The sequence below is a fragment of the Macrotis lagotis genome, chromosome 1, assembly GCF_037893015.1.
Source record: "Macrotis lagotis isolate mMagLag1 chromosome 1, bilby.v1.9.chrom.fasta, whole genome shotgun sequence".
Classification (NCBI taxonomy): Eukaryota; Metazoa; Chordata; class Mammalia; order Peramelemorphia; family Peramelidae; genus Macrotis; species Macrotis lagotis.
The window spans coordinates 812,412,762-812,427,378 of NC_133658.1; the positions used below are offsets into that span (position 1 = coordinate 812,412,762).

General features: G+C 34.6%; 1 protein-coding gene across 6 annotated transcripts in view; it reads right to left on the bottom strand.

Annotated features, from left to right (window-relative positions):
- The window catches only part of LOC141508420 (disks large homolog 2), a 2,787,507-nt gene that overhangs the window by 155,338 nt on the left and 2,617,552 nt on the right, over positions 1 to 14,617 (bottom strand). For all 6 annotated transcript variants that reach the window (XM_074217018.1, XM_074217021.1, XM_074217022.1 and 3 more), the window contains one exon: positions 3,559 to 3,634. In XM_074217018.1, the coding sequence (XP_074073119.1) occupies positions 3,559 to 3,634 (76 nt within the window). The remainder of the gene's footprint in view (positions 1 to 3,558; positions 3,635 to 14,617) is intronic.

Here is a 14,617-nt window from a genome sequence, read left to right on the forward strand (position 1 = left end):
CCCAGGTTAAATGAAGAAGAGATTAAATACCTGAACAACCCTATCTCAGAAAAAGAAACTCAACAAGCCATTAGTGAACTCCCTAAAAAAAAAAATCTCCAGGGCCTGATAGATTCACAAGTGAATTCTACCAAATATTTAAGGAACAATTGGTTCCAATCCTATATAAACTCTTTGGAAAAATAGGGAAAGATGGAACTCTGCCTAACTTTCTATGAAACCAATATGGTACTGCTACCTAAACCAGGAAGAGTTAAAACAGAGAAAGAAAATTATAGACCTATTTCCCTCATGAATATAGATGCAAAAATCCTAAATAAAATATTAGCAAAACGACTACAACAAGTCATCACTAGGATAATACATTATGATCAAGTAGGATTTATTCCAGGAATGCAGGGTTGGTTCAATATTAGGAAAACTGTTAGTATACTCAATTATATCAACAACAAACCTATCAGAAACCATATGATCATATCAATAGATGCTGAAAAAGCTTTTGACAAAATACAGCATCCATTCCTATTAAAAACACTAGAGAGTGTAGGAATAAATGGACTGTTCCTTAAAATAATGAGCAGTATCTATCTGAAACCATCAACAAGCATTATACTCAATAGGGAGAGGCTAGAGGCATTCCCAATAAGATCAGGGGTTAAACAAGGGTGCCCATTATCACCACTACTATTCAATATTGTATTACAAATGTTAGCATCAGCAATTAGAGAAGAAAAAGAAATTAAAGGAATTAGAATTGGGAAGGAAGAGACAAAACTCTCACTCTTTGCAGATGACATGATGGTCTACCTAGAGAATCCCAAGAAATCATCTAAAAAACTACTGGAAACAATTAGCAATTTTAGCAAAGTTGCAGGTTATAAAATAAACCCCCATAAATCCTCAACTTTCCTATATATGACTAGCAAGAAACAAAAGGAAGAGCTAGAAAGAGAAATTCCATTCAAAGTAACCTCAGACAGTGTAAAACACTTGGGAGTCTATTTGCCAAGACAGACTCAGAATCTTTTTGGAAAAAATTATAAAACACTTCTCACACAAATTAAATCAGATTTAAATAACTGGGCAAATATCAACTGCTCATGGATAGGTAGAGCTAATATAATAAAAATGACAATTCTACCAAAATTAAACTATGTTTAGTGTCCTACCAATCAAAATTCCAAAAAATTACTTTAATGAGCTAGAAAAAATTGTAAGTAAATTCATATGGAGAAATAAAAAGTCAAGAATTGCCAGGAGCTTAATGAAAAAAAATGCAAATGAAGGTGGCTTAGCACTACCAGATCTAAAATTATATTATAAAGCATCAGTCATCAAAACTGTTTGGTATTGGCTAAGAAATAGAGTGGTGGACCAGTGGAATAGACTAGGTGTAAAAGCAGGGGAGGATTATAGTAATCTGCTGTTCGATAAACCCAAAGAGTCCAGCCACTGGGATAAAAACTCCCTCTTTGATAAAAACTGCTGGGATAATTGGAAGTTAGTATGGAAGAAACTTAGATTAGACCAACACCTCACACCCTTTACCAAGATTAGATCCAAATGGTTACAGGACATAGACATAAAAAACAATAATATAAGCAAATTAGAAGATCAAGGACTAGTCTACCTGTCAGATCTATGGAAAGGGGAACAGTTTATGACTAAGGAAGAGTTGGAGAACATCACTAAAAACCAATTAGATGATTTTGATTACATTAAATTAAAAAGTTGTTGCACAGGTAAAACCAATGTAATCAAAATCAAAAGAAAAGTAGTAAATTGGGAAACAATCTTTACAACTAATGATTCTGACAAAGCACTCATTTCTAAAATATACAGAGAACTGAGTCATATTTTTAAAACAAAAAGCCATTCCCCAATTGACAAATGGTCAAAGGATATGCAAAGGCAATTTACAGATGAGGAGAGCAAAGTAATCCATAGCCATATGAAAAAATGCTCTAAATCATTAATTATTAGAGAAATGCAAATTAAAGCTTCTGTGAGGTACCACCTCACACTTCTCAGATTGGCCAGTATGACCAGGAAGGATAATGATCATTGTTGGAAGGGATGTAAGAAATCTGGGACACTGTTACACTGTTGGTGGAGCTGTGAACTCATCCAACCCTTCTGGAGAGTTATTTGGAACTATCCCCAAAGGGCAACAAAAATGAGCATACCCTTTGACCCAGCAATACCACTACTGGGTCTATACCCTGAAGAGATGAGGAAAAAGGGTAAAAACATTACTTGTACAAAAATATTTATAGCAGCCCTGTTTGTGGTGGCAAAGAATTGGAAATCCAGTAAATGTCCTTCAATTGGGGAATGGTTTAGCAAACTGTGCTATATGTATGTCATGGAATACTATTGTTCTATTCGAAATCAGGAGGGATGGGATTTCAGGGAAACCTGGAGGGATTTGCATGAACTGATGCTGAGAGAGATGAGCAGAACCAGAAAAACACTGTACACCTTAACAGCAACATGGGAGTGATGTTCAACCTTGAAGGACTTGCTCATTCCATCAGCGCAACAATTGGGAACAATTTTTGGCTGTCTGCAAAGGAGAGTACCGTCTGTATCCAGATAAGGAGCTGTGGAGTTTGAACAAAGTACAAGGACTATTCCCTTTAATTCGGAAAAAAAAACAAAACAGATGTCTTATAGTTTGATCTGGTTACCTCTGAGAATTCTGTTCTCTTTAAGGATATGATTTCTCTCTCATCACACCCAATTTGGATCGAGGTACAACATGGAAACAAAGTAAAGACTGACTGAGTGCTATCTGTGGGGTGGGGGTGGGGGAAGGGAAGCAAGATTGGGGGAAAACTGTAAAACTCAAATAATATCTTTAATAAAAATTAAAAAAAAAAGAAAATTAATTCATAAAAATAGTACCCTTTCTCTCTCAAGTGCATCTGATGTTTAAAATTATTCACTTACCCCAAACCTACACACACACACACACACACACACACACACACACACGGGATACATGCTTGTTTGTATCAATTTTACAGATGGCTCTTTTGGTTTTTAGTAAACATCCTATTTTCAGTGTCTGTCACAACATTTCCTGTATTAAACCAGGAGACTAAAAACTTTTTCCATTTGTATTCTGCTATAAAATTACATTAGTTGTATCTTTGTTCTCTGTACTCAAATTAGCTCAACATGATGGAAATATTAAAATATTAGTAAGTAAATAATTCATTTGGACCCATTCTTGAATCCAGGACCTTGGCTTTGAAAAATGAAACAAAAGCATTTAATGTGCTATTATCAATATCCTAATTTCAATCTTATCATTAATAGTTAAGATTGGGGAAATATCTTGGTGGCTGTCCACAGTTACTTCCCCCATGTTTGTTAGCAGATTATTAAAAAAAAAACCTGCTTCATTGAAAAAATTGTGCTTTTAAATATGATTAACATTATATACACCTGCTTGACTACCATAATGTGCTTGTTCTATAGAATGAAAATGTGAATTAGATTCCAGTAAATGGCGATAGGGACCACTTTAATTCTCTATTTGTTTTTACCTACCCCTTTGGCATCAATCACCCCGGGTTTTGCATTAAACTTCACTGTCTTCAATCGAGCACGTTCCTTTCTTTCCACCCTGGAGAATGAAAAAAAAATGAAAAAACAGATTAGACAAGAAAAAGTAAACAATTCTATTCCCTTCATGCTCTCTTTCCCCCTCAAATCTGAACAAATCTATTCAGATTTTATCATCTTTGAAGGAAAGGAAAATTTGGTATCAGGTTTTTGAGTGGAAGCTAGCAATGAATCCTCAAGACTCATCATATCATTAGTATGGGAAGTCATTGTATTTTGAAAGAAGTTAGAATTGATGGGATAGAGGGCCAACTACCAGCCTTAAGAGTCAGGAAAAGCTGGGTTAAATCCTTCCTTTGACACATACTTTTGGTATTGCCATGAGCAGGAGGGGTTTCCACACTAGGAATTCTTAATATATATGAAGTTGAAGGTCTGGACAGTAGAGGCATATTTGTGTGCAATGATATAACATTACGACTTTGTGACTAAAACATCATCTTTTGAGTCAGGAAGACCTAGATTGAATTTTTATTTCTGACATACACATAATGTCTAGGTAAGCTTGGGCAAGTCTCTTTACCTTTCACTGCCCTAAACTTCTCCTATTTTGCAAAAATTGACAATCTGAATTTGCAAAAGGAGATTTCCTTTCCAGAAACTTGTTTTATTAAATAAATAACAGAAGTTCCAATCTAACTTTGTTTATCTGTTTGTCTCTCTCTCTCTCTCTCTCTCTCTCTCTCTCTCTCTCTCTCTCTCTCTCTAATTAGCTAGTTATCCATTCATTTATCCTTTTCTGATTTATACAATATATTTTTATATGTCTATAAGTAGCTAGGTAGTATAGTGGATAGAGCAGTGGGCTTGGAATAAGAAAGACATCTCCATGAGTTAAAATTTGGTTCCAGACACTTATTAGCTGTGTGACTCTAGGGAAGTAACTTAGCTTTGTTTGCTTCAATTTCCTCTTTTGTAAAATGAGTCAGAGAAGGAAATGGCAAATCTTTGCCAAGAAAACTCCAAATGGTATCACAAAGAGTTGGACATGCATGTAATTTACACAAAAGTATGTTTATACATGCAATATGTATATGTATGTAGTTAGATGAAAATATATTGCACACATACCAGTGGTTTTTAACTAAGTTCATTAACTTGTTTTTTTAAATATTGTGATAATTGATTTCTTCTGTAATACTATTCATTCTATTTTATGCATTTAAAAAGTATTTTTCTAAGAAGGAATTTATAGACTTCACCAGACTGACAAAGCAATCCAAGACACAAACTACACACATATATGTAAATAAATATTAAGCATTAACATCTTATATATGTGGTTATATAAAGATATATGTATATAACATTAACATTTTACCCAGCTGAAATCTTCCCTAAACCTGGATAGATTTCTGAAGTCAAAACTATTCATAAACAGAATAACTGAATAGATTTCTGAAGTCAAAACTATTCATAAATCAATTCTGAACCACACACTCATTTCCAAATGAGAAGTCTTTTGCATTTTCTGTTGAAACACTGAGGGGACTGGTTTCTATAGTTACACAGCTGAGCCATAGAATTTATTTATTTCACTTTAGTATACAACATTGGCATGGATATGGTGGGACCAAATCTTTCAAAGGTAATCGCTGATATTAAAGCTTAAGAACTGTCATAATTTTGTATTGGCAGGCCAAGTGCTATGATAGGAAAGAGAGAAAATGAAGGCTTAAGTCACTATAATCTGCCATATGGAGAGAGGATCATGGGGGAAATTACTGACTCCAAACTTTCTCCACTTCTCTTAGTTTTAACTAAAGGTGTGAATATTGATCAAATCTGCCTCTGTCCTATCCTCTGAAAATATCAATTACTGTATTAACATTATTCTGAGCTCTTTTTATAAATCTGCCTTCCTAAGGAGTGATGGATACTGTTTCCCCATTTCTTAATAAAATTATTATCTCGTTTATAGAGGCCACTGATGCTTTTAATCACACAGCACTAAAGTATTCTAACCAACAACCCTCTAGTGAGCACATCTTAGAAAATCAATAGAATTGTGAAAATCCTGGATTTGAGGTAAGTCTCAGTTTTCTCATCTTCAAAGTGGAATTTAAAATACTCACAGTATCTAACTTAGGGGAATTTTTAAGGTGGGGAGGGAGTATGTCGTAAACTTCCAAGTAATAAATCAATGTAAGCTTGCAATAAAGGCATGGAAAGAAGGGAGAAAACAAGTATTTATTAAGAACCTACTATGTACTTTTCAAATATTATCTCATTTAATCCTTACAACATCACTGGGAGGGAGGTGTTATTATGATCCCCATTTTACATTTGAGGTATTTGAGGAAGACAGATTGTTATTGCCCAGGGTCATAGTCTTCTTGATATTATACCACCTAGATGTCTCTACATAATATACATGGTAATATGCCAAGACTTATATATTTTTTGTATCATTGTTGTTTGTGTGCTTGTTTGTTTTTGTTTGGTACCTGTGAATTCTTCAGTATAAATTCCCCATCATAGATCATGGTTTCAAACCCAAACTCTGCCATTTGCTCTCTGTCTGACTTTGAACAAATCAATTCACCACTCTTCCTTATATGAAAAATGATGGATTATATGGTCTTTAAAAACACTTCTGGCACAATGCCTAGCCCACAGGTAGTTATAATGTTTGTTGATGAATGGAATGATTCTAGCTTTAAGAGGTTACAACAGTTTTACTTAATCATGTAATTCACACAAGATTTGTACGGGTTGCCTTGAAAATGAAGTGATAAATTGTACTAGAATGGTATAAACATTGTTATGGAAATTTTCTATACCCTCATAGGGTAACTTTATAACTAATTAGCATAATTTCCTTTGCAAATAAATTCTGGATATATCCAATTCTTATTTTCAAGATTTATGTGCCAAATTTTTCATTTACCTAATAAATGTTTACCATCAAAGACATTCCAATAGTTGATTTACCACCTCTCTCTCTTACCCATCAGGTTCTTAACAGGATTATACACTTCTGAACAGATACAAAATAATCTAATATGTAACAGTATCATCAAAACAATAAATGTCTTTGGAAGAACATAGAATTTGGACCTGAAGACCTAGGTTTGACCATGTTTGTGACATAGGGCAAACCATTTACTTTCATGAGAACTCAGTTTACTCATTTGTTAAAGAAAATCAATGAACTAGAGGAGTTGGACTGTAGGTTTTCCTGATTTTAAATTCCACCATCCTGTATGGTTTGACTATCTACCTTATACATCTGTTAAAATCAATTTGATTTAAAAATATTATAATTATCTAAAACCAGATAAAAGTAACCATGAACGTTAGGAATAAATGAGTTGAAGATCTTGTTAATGTCTCAAATTTTGGCACTGAACTCAAGGTTAACAATGACATCATTGATCTTGAGTGAGTTAATATAAAGCAATAAAATTTCATGATACATGTAAAGTTAAATTTTTTTTAATTTTAAAAATCTAGAAGATTTTGGCAATTCTTGCTTGAGCTTTAAATAAACTGAGACCAATTTGTGGCTTAAAATGGATTTCAAATGAGCAGTTCTTAGAGGTGGGGATGGGGAGGGCAAATTACTGGATTTATTCAGATAATTTTTGACTCAAAAAGACTAATACAGATTAGCCAAGAACATGATCCACCTACAAAGTGGTTTTGATAAAGGTAAAGCAATTAGCAGTTGGCTTAAACCAAAAAGTATGATAAATTCATTTTAGCATTAAAATTCAAATTGATTTTCTATAAATCCTCCAAATCATCAATTTCTACTGTTCCATCTTAACAAGTTTATTAAAGGGTTTTCTTTGGAAATTGTCCAAGGTCATTAGTCCAAAGGACACATCAATTTTTCTCCTGAGTGATTCCTGATTTACAACTTATATGATACCTTATATCTTATGTGATGGAAACTCAAAGTAAGTATAAGGAGAACAAGAGTCATAAAGTGAAAAGAGATTGGAAGGAATAATTTCTTCTTTTGACTTTGAGTTAAAAGTTGTAGAGTGCATGGAATACTTAGGCAAACATGAATTTCAATTCACTTATTAGCTTTGTGACTCTGATTCTCACTGTGAGAATGTGCTTCACTGTGCTTCAGTTATTACATCTGTAAAAACAGGATACTATCACCTATCTCCCAGGGTTGTTGTGAGGATCAAATGATCAAATGCAAACTTACAAACTATACAAGTATTAATTACTGATGTTGTAATTGTTCTATCTGGTGATAAACTGTTACTACCACCTCCAACAAGACAACATTATGGATGAAGGAGAGAATGGAATATACAAAGTCACCTGTGTTACTGGAACTACAGCCATGCAACACTGGCATGGGTAAGTAGCCATGGAAATCAAGATAAAAATATCTAGCCCTATGCGGATGTGTTTAGAGATTGATGAATTGGTATGCTGGCTCACAGTTACATATGAAGAAGCAAAGAAGAGCAGAAACTTGTGGACACTCAGTCCATAATAGGAGGAAGAATATATAAAATCCCTTGCTAATACTATGAGAAAATCAATGAATCAACAAGAATTTATTGAGGGCTTAATATTTTCTGGGCACTGTACTAAGTACTGATTATAAACTGCAAAAGTGAAACAGGTCTGGAAAAATGAACAGTTCTGAATCTCAGCAGGCTAGATGTATTGGAAGTACGGTGACAAAGCACTGGGAAAATGTCACTTAGCAAGGATAATATAGGAAAGCTAAATCACTAGACAAACAGATTGTGCCCCTCAAAGATTTCAATTTGGTTTTATCTATCACAGAATGTCGCAAAGACTGAACCACAAGTAGCTGATATGGAGGCCAAAAACCTATATGGGATAAGCCAGTGATTCAATTATTTGGACAAAGTTGGAAATAGTTTGCAAGGAAGTAACAATTCCTATGTTAAACTCAGTTCAACAAATATTGGTCATGGATCTACTATGAACTATGAATTGAGTTAATAAACAATATGATCAAATCCCTCTTCTGAAAGAAACTAGTATAAAAGATACATATATACATATATATAATAAAACAATAGTTAGATATTTATATATATAGAAAATATACTTATAATATAAAATAATATATACATTATATACTATAGTTACTCATGTATATAAATATATCTAAATGTATATATCTATTTCTATATATCTATAAAAGAAGTTTAGCAATTAGCGCAAAGGAAAGATCCAAAAGAAGTTGGTTAGGGAGAGATTATTTTCATATGTGTTGGGGGGTAAATATGGGTCATAAACATCTCAGAAGAAGAGAAATCATTTAAACTGGTCTTTGAAGGGAGGTATTTTAAAAGACAGAAAGGAAGAGGAATTCATTTCAGGAATGGCATGATCCAAGGCAAAGAGATGACAGAGGGCAGAATAAGAATGGAGGACAGCAAGTAGTCCAGTTTGGATCACATGTGGAAAAAAGTGAAATGATACTAGAAACATTTATTAGAACCAGATTGTAGAAGGCTTCAAAATCCATGATGCTTTGTTATTGATGTTGTTCAGTTCGTTTCAGTTATGTCCAGTTCTTAGTGCGACCCCATTTGGTTTCCTGGCAAAGATACTGGAATGGTTTACCATTTCCTTCTCTAGCTCATTTTATAGATTAGAGAACTAGGGCAAACCAGGTTAAGTGACTTACCCAGGGTTACATAGGTAGTAAGTTTTTGAGGCTAGATTTGAGGACTAATACTCTTAACTACTGGACCATCTAGGAGGTCTAATGATGCTATATCAGAACTGATAGGATAGCCCATATAGGAATCATTTAAATAAACAGAGGCCTAACTATATAGTCCTAAATATATATAGATATAGATATAGATATAGATATAGATATAGATATAGATATAGATATAGATAGATATAGATTAGATATAGATAAGATATAGATATAGATATGTCTAAATCTGTATCTATCTATATCTATCTATCTATCTATTTCTCTCTCTATACACACACACACACACACACACACACACACAAACACACATAGTTCTTGTTATTGTAGATATTATATCCTTCATCCTTCAGTCCATCAATTAAGAAGTATTTATTAAGAGCCTACGATGTGCCAGGTAAGGAGCTCACATTATCATGGGGAAGCATTTTCTTGTATAAAAAGTAGTTATGTATAATCAGTAATTTTATTTGAAACAAACTAAAATATTCCAACAGAAAAAAAAATGAGTTAGGGAAGGCTCTTTACAATAATGTTCAGGGGGAAAAAAAAGAATTGAGCAATGTTCAGGACAACACAAACAGTGCCAATACAATACAGTCACTGGCAACAGGACCAGTCATTGGCAAGATTTTAATGAAATGCACAGACAAAAAAAGGACAGATATCTTCTAAGACTAGCATTTATTAATCTTTTTTTTTAATACTTAATTATTCCACAGTGAACCCTGACCACCTGCCTACAACTAAAACCAAAGAAATGCCTATGACCTACTTTGTTCATTTCCCCAAGACTGAAAGACCAGTTTAGAATGTGGAAGAGTGAAAATAAATCTATGCCCAGTAGAGATACATGTTCTTTTTTGACAAGTCAGGCAGAATGATGATTTTAAACTGCTCCTAGACCTTATGGGATGCCTCAGATTAACAAGCCTTTAGTAGTTCAACCTTGAAAAATGTTTGTAGAAGACATTTCATGTGTATTTTCCTCAATTTCCTAAATATTCTTTAGATTAAGGTAAGAGAAAAAAAGATAAATCCCTGTTTATAAATTCATGTGCACTTAAAAATAGTCTATTAAGCAGACATTACTTTCAATAAATATTTATTCTCAATTTAGATATAATTTAGAGAGATGATGGAATTTTTTTATATCAATAATCCTCATTTCTACTTGTCTGAATTTTATCTACCTTGCCCAGTCCAAATGTCAGCTTCTTCAGAGAACTTTCATTGACAATCAGATAGAAACAAGTTTTTCCTCTTTTCCTCTAGCACATTCTTTGTGCCTCTCTTATTTGGTTTCCTTGGTTTATTTTTATATTATAGCTATTTTGGTACTGATCATATTCTCACTCACTACTAGATTGTAAACTCCTTTGAGGGCACAGGTGGGGTATGCAATCACCTCTGAAATCATAGACCTACTGAAGTATAGGAGAAGTGGGGATGAGCAATACAAGACAGTGGAAAGGAAATTTGAAATCAATATTGGGTTTACACCTAACTCTGTTGCTTACAACCTGTGATCTTTGGCAGGTTATTTTAATCTCTCTTGGCCTCAGTTTCCTCATATTTCCCTAAATATGTGAATGCTCTCTCCCTTATTAGAATGTAAGCTCCTTGAGGTCAGGAACTGTTTTACTTTTGTCTTTTGACCTTAGTGCTTAGTAGTGTTTCTGGAATATTGTAGACATTTATTAAGGGTTAAATAGATAATCCAAAAAGTAGGAGTTGTGAACTAGATATCCTTTAAGGTTCAGCTTTCAATTTATGACTATATTCTATTTTGAATGGTGTCAGGAGGGAAGGAAAAAACCCTATCCTTGTAAGCAGTAAAAATCTGAATTCTGCTCACACCTCAGATACTCTCAAACTATGTGACAACTTATCTATCACCTAACCTTCCTGCAGTTTCCAACCTTAAAACTGGGGGGAAAAGATGCTCTGCAAATCTTAAAACAGAATCTAATGTATCATTGTCTTTCTATCCATGATGACAATACAGGGTCAAATGTACATTTGAAACATTCATAAGAACTATTGGAGTCTAACCCATGGTAGAGACTTTCAAGATCACATTAGTTTGACTAGTTGGGGTTAGATAGTAATATCATTTTGATACTCTTCACAATTTAAGGATAACTAATCAATCAACCAATTTTTAAAAACTGAGTTAATTCTATTCCAAGGAAGAGGTGGATCCCCAAACCAGATTTAGTGTCTGAGAAAGACTAGTGTACTTCCATATTTTGTTTGGGGAAAAAAAAGCATTTAATTAGTTCGTTTTTAGCAAAAATTCTCTCTACGTAGAACCCTGGCCAAAATGCTAAAATGAGAAATGGGACTGAAAAGTATGAGGAATATATTCTGACAACTGGAGCCTCCAGAGATTTGGAAATGGCCGTGACTTAACAGGCCCAACTGTTTTCCTCTGCCTTCTTTTCTACTTCCCATCTGCTCCTTTGGGTTCAGTTCAGATATATGGTGGGGATGGGGTGGGGGGGTGGGGTGGATAGCTGGCATGAGATATCATTTTGCCAACAGAATCTCTACTTCTCCCTGCTCTATTGGGTTGAGAAGCAAGGTTTCAATACTGTGTGAATATTACTCACTTTGGATCTTGCCAGTTATAGGTTAAATACCATGTGTCATTTCCAAGAAGACATGGATCTTGGAACCAGCTGTGTCAAGGCAGAGGACCTATTGATAATAGGAGTCAGAAAGGAAAGGTACAGGAATAGAGGTTGTATCTGAAGTCAGAGAATCTGGATTCTCAGCGTTACTGCTTAGTACCTATGGACTCTGGGCAAGTCATTCAGCATCTCTGTGCCTGTTTCTTAATCTGTAAAATGAGCATGTTGGACTAGATGTTCTCCAAGGCTCCTTCAGCTCTAAATGTATGATCCTACAAATGAGTGGAGCCAATACAGGGATTTATCCTTAGCTGTGGTCTTAAGATTCTAAAGACAGAATTAAACGAATGGTCTCCCATTTGTAAATAACATATTAACTCAGGAAGAGGGCATCCATGGAAAATGTCTATAGTCAAATTGTTTTCAAACTCCATTTAATCAATAAGACTTAATGACTGGAAACTTAGCCAGATTCCCAGGAGAAAATTGGACTGTAATTCTTTCTCAACTATAAATTCTGGCTTTTTTCTGGTCTACTGCATCCATCACAAAATAAAACAGAAATGGATACTGAAATTTGATTTACAATTCCAAATTCATTTTCCCTGATCCAGCTTTACTGTGGCTGCTAAAAGAGGTTCTCTTCCAAGAAGTTAGAGAAATGGCAAATCAGACAGCTGGACAATCATCATCGTAGGCAGTTGGAAAATGATTTCTCTCAGAAAATTGCTGAGAGCTCTTCAGAGGAGAGATCCTGTGAGTATAAAGTGTTATTCATGATATTGCTAGTTTGAGAATGATTACTCCCCAAAGGGATAAAGCCATACAACCTAGAAACCTTTGGCAAATACTTCACAGATTTAAAGTACCTCAAAATTGTAAGGTGTGTCAGAGATCATCTTATCCAATTCACACCTGAATAAGAACCTCTCTACAATGCACATAGAGTGGGCATCTGCTGTCTGCTTGGAGATCTTCTCTGAGGAATCCATTGTCTATTAGGAAGTCCCTTCCACTTTTTAAGAACTCTTTTCTTAGCAAACCTTTCCCTATATGAATCCTAGATCTGTTTCTTAGGATCAAGGAAAACAGGGACATTTCTGCTTTCATATGACAGGTTCTTTAAATTCATGAAGACAGCAAATTTCCCTGAAGTTTTCTTATAGTTCCTTCATGCAGTTCTCAAGTGACAGGGACTCAGTGCTGCCCTTGTCCTCTTTACCCTCCTCTGGATGCTGTCCTTCCAATAATTTAGTACCTATGAATCAATACAACATGGGGGCAGAGGGCAGAGGGAAAGCCTCTTCCCTTGTCTTAGACATTGTCACTCTTCTTTTAGTCCGATATCATATCTGCTGTGTTGGCTATGGTGTGCCATTATTCACTCATTTGGATGCAGCACACTAAAATCTTTCAAATAAACTACTATCTAGCCATCTTGTCTGCCACATTGTACTTGTGAAATTATCATGTTTAATATCAATACAGGACTGTATGTGGACAGCAATACAGGGAATTCTATTATCATATCTCAAGGTTATTGTATCTGATAGAGAATTAATGCTTTATACTTATAGAAAATTTTCCATACAAAATTCAGAGATCAATTCCCAGTACTGGTTTATATAGTATTACAGCAATCTTTGTGAGGTTGAGCATAGTCTCATTGTTTCTGTTTCCCAGGTAGAGAGAAATTATGGAGAAATTCAATAAAGGAAAGAAAACTCAAATTTATATTCTCATATTTCTTCAGTTCATGTCTTGACTCCTAAGAACTCTCATAGGATTCAGAGCTGGAAGTTACCTTGAGGTCATCTATTTTTAATCCCTTTATTTTATAAAAGAAAAAAGTCACAGAGAGTTTAAGAGACTTAGCCAATAATGCACAATAATAGAGTCAGGACATGAACTAGTGTTCTTTGACACACACTTATACCATATTTCCTTAAGACAAAACCTTAACGGGAACCTTGATCCAATTAAACAACACAGTCAACATATCTTAATTGTTCATTATGTGAATAATGCTTTACCAGATCCTGGGAATTAAAAAAAAATAAATCCAAGCCCTTTCCTCAAAGAAGTCACAGTCTAATGTCTTATGATCCCAGCTGTCTTTAGTTGGTACCAGTACTTTATTCTAAGCCTGTAGCATATGTGACATATGAGTTAAATCTTTCTCTCCTCACTATTCCTTATGGCAAGAAGCTCATCTTTACTTTTAGTGTGTTAGGATAAGATACTGTATTTTTCCACCCTAGCATTTATGACTGATCTTGGAATGCTTGGGAGAGGGAAAGTGGCAAGACCTATATTACCACAAATTGAGGGACATAGCATCACTTCCTTGATACCTCTCTTATACTCTAAATCCCAGAAGATAGGAGAAAAATCTCAGTGCCTGATATTCAGATGCACAAATCTCTGGCCCCAGACAATAGGGCCAATATTTTTTCCTTCCTTCCTTCCTTCTTTCCTTCCTTTTCATCTCTCTCTTCATTCCCTCCCTCTCTCCAGTTTTTTCCTTTCTTCTTCCCTCCCTCCCTTCCTGACTCTTTCTTTCAAGATATATTATGATACACTGGAATTGATCATATAACTTGAAATCAGATCACAAGATGTTAGGTTTGAATTTTTTCTCTGTGACTTACTACCTTGTAATATTTGG